Source organism: Malus sylvestris, chromosome 5 (assembly GCF_916048215.2).
Source record: "Malus sylvestris chromosome 5, drMalSylv7.2, whole genome shotgun sequence".
NCBI lineage: Eukaryota > Viridiplantae > Streptophyta > Magnoliopsida > Rosales > Rosaceae > Malus > Malus sylvestris.
The window spans coordinates 18,455,778-18,458,503 of record NC_062264.1 but is presented as its reverse complement, the minus strand read 5'-3'; the positions used below and the strand labels follow the sequence as shown (position 1 = coordinate 18,458,503).

Here is a 2,726-nt window from a genome sequence, read left to right as displayed (position 1 = left end):
TAGTAACTATTTGCCACTTGTCATTCCACGATCAAAATCAAGGGTCTATGAGGGACATAAAGGTAGTCGGATTGCTGCTCAGAAGGACAGGGTTGGTTAACTGAGGCCAAGCAAGTTAGGCGGCACGCATAACTCTAAGAAGGCGTGCAATCCTGAGTGAGAAAACGTCACTTCACTCTCCCAATATCAAATTGATGGATAAAAAGTTGTCAGCAAGTTAGTCAAGAAAAACGGCGCATTAAATGAGAGAGTAAGTGAGGTTAGGTGAGCCCAAGACTTCCGGGTTCATAGAGAGCATATAAAGGGGTGGGAATCTCTTGTAAGGGGATCGGAGGATTGATGTAAGAGAGATTTCTTGTGTTAAGTTGAGCACTATTTGTAATCTTGAAATCAATATAATCCGAGCAACATAGTGGATATAGCCAAATTTTAAGAGGCAAACCACTTAAATTTGAAGTCCATTTTATTCCAATTCATATTCCAAGCCCACCAAGGATTAACTGTTGTAATTTGTTAACTTGCAAGTTTTGAGTGTTAGCAAAATCAACTCATAAAAATAATGTACAAAGACTTCAAAGCGTACTCAAGCTTGGAGTTGCTGACCTCAAAGAGGAGTAAGCGGAGCAGAAAATGGAGGAGGTGGGATTGGTGTAGAGGTCGAGGCAAAGGGGAAGACGATGGTGAACCCGCAGCTCCCCCTTCGACTCTACGCTCCCCCTTCAACTTGTTCCAATAGAATTCTTGAATTCTAGAAAGTTGTTGGAATTTTGGATTCAATTGAGATGGGAGAGTGCGACGAGAGGGAGAGAGGGATGGAACGAAGAGAGCTATGGACGGGCAAAAGTTTTCGGAACAGTGCCATTACGAAATCAACAACCGAAATTTGGGCCCAACAAATCGAAAGAAAATTCAAATTTCTAAAGCCTTCTGTACATTCAAAAAAATAATAGACAGCCTTCTGTACATCCTCAAAATTATTTCTTTTTTCTCATCAACTCCCTAATCCTGATTACTTAACTTCCTAATCCCATGTTTTCGTTTCTGGCTTTATACTTTCAATCGAGCCTGCTAATCCCAATGCGCTTAACCCCAGCATTCCTCACGCCCTCACCCTGTGAGCACGCTGCTCCCTCCATGTAACTCCTCACTTCCTTTCTAATCATCTCCTGCATCACTGACATAAACTCCGGCCCAAACGACATCGTATTGCTGTTATTGACATTCGCCTCCTTCTCCGGCTGCAACGACGCCGTTCTCTGTCCTCGGTGAGGGGCCGATTCATTGGTTGGCAACTCGTGCAACGCCGACTCCGCTCCCGGTAATGACAGAGTCAGCAGAGTCGACGGCTCGCACCACTCAGTCTGACTCGGAGGCGACTCTCGAGTTACGATAGCGGCGGTTCTTGCCACGGGCCGGAATACCTGAGAGGATGAGCTGGCGGGAACGTCAGACTCGCTGACGTCGGATCCGGACGGGCTCCCCGGACTGTAACAGAGACCAGAAAACGACACCGCCGCCGTGGTAGTTTTCTTCTCCGGACGAAGTATACCTTCGTCGATCGTCGCGCCGTCTTCGTTCGGCGAGAGAGCCGAGAACTTCCGCTTCAACGTCGAGTTCCAGTGGTTCTTGATCGCATTGTCCGTACGGCCGTTCAGGAGTCTGGCGATGGTGGCCCACTTATTTCCGTACTTGGCGTGGGCCCCGGAGATGATCTCATCCTCCTCGGGAGTGAACGCCCGGTGCTCCACCTCCGGCGATAGCTGATTGCACCACCGCAGCCGGCAGGACTTGCCCGATCGCCCCGGCACCGACTTGCTTATCACTGACCAGTTGCGAGCGCCGTAACGCTGAACGATTTGCCGTAGCTTCTCATCCTCGTCGGGGCTCCAGGGACCTTTAACCCGATCCAGTTCTCTCTGCACCATCGCAGAAGACTCCATTGCTGCCGACTCTTGTTGATCCATGAATGAATGAAAAACCCTAACCCTAGATAAAAACGAAATCAAAATTTGAAAGGGGATAAATAATCTACACAATTGGAGGAGAGAGGAAGGGAGAGAGAGTCTCGGCCGTGGAGGCTCGGAGAATTGTGAGAGAGGCAGAGACGAGTAGGAGGGGTTTATAAAGGAGGGGCCTAGGGTAACCGAATCGGGTAAAAGGCGTTATGGCAACCGGTACTGCTGCGTTACCCGTTACCCGTTACATCACTCTACAGCTGTATAACCACCACGCGTTGCCACGTCGACCCCTCTGGATTGCTGAGAACCCTCCTCCCCTAAAATATCGGCGCCACGATATTTCTCCAGCGACAGCGTTTTGAGTTCGTTTCCCGTTTTGACTTAAGGAAACAAATTTATCATAATATCGCGACAAATTGGGGAGATAATGGAGTGGCAGTTGAGGATAAGTTTGACTGAGCCAGGCTGGAGAGCATTTACGTGAGAAAGATTTTAAGATTTTTGGTTCCGTTTCGTAAACTTTATTATTTTATTTTGTTTTTATTGTTCTTTTGGGGCGCACGGAACCGCTGATGTGGAGAAAACGACAAGAGCGGTCGCGAAATGGGAAATCGGGTCCTGACTGACAAGCTGTCAGTCCAGCTGTATACCTGGCGCTCGGATGAGACTGTGAGACGCCAACGGCCTTCACTGTCGACCGACACCAGGCGGTCATGATTTAAATTCTAACAGTCTACACCATGGCGTTTTTCTGTGTTTAAAATTTGA

The 2,726-nt window shown here is 48.2% G+C and overlaps 1 protein-coding gene across 1 annotated transcript; it reads right to left on the bottom strand.

Annotated features, from left to right (window-relative positions):
• Positions 1-882: 882 nt before the first annotated feature.
• On the bottom strand, positions 883-2,103 carry LOC126624820 (transcription factor MYB44-like). Its single transcript, XM_050293931.1, has one exon. The coding sequence runs from the start codon at positions 1,962-1,964 to the stop codon at positions 1,056-1,058; it is 909 nt and encodes a 302-aa protein (XP_050149888.1). The 5' UTR covers positions 1,965-2,103; the 3' UTR covers positions 883-1,055.
• Between the last annotated feature and the right edge of the window lie 623 nt (positions 2,104-2,726).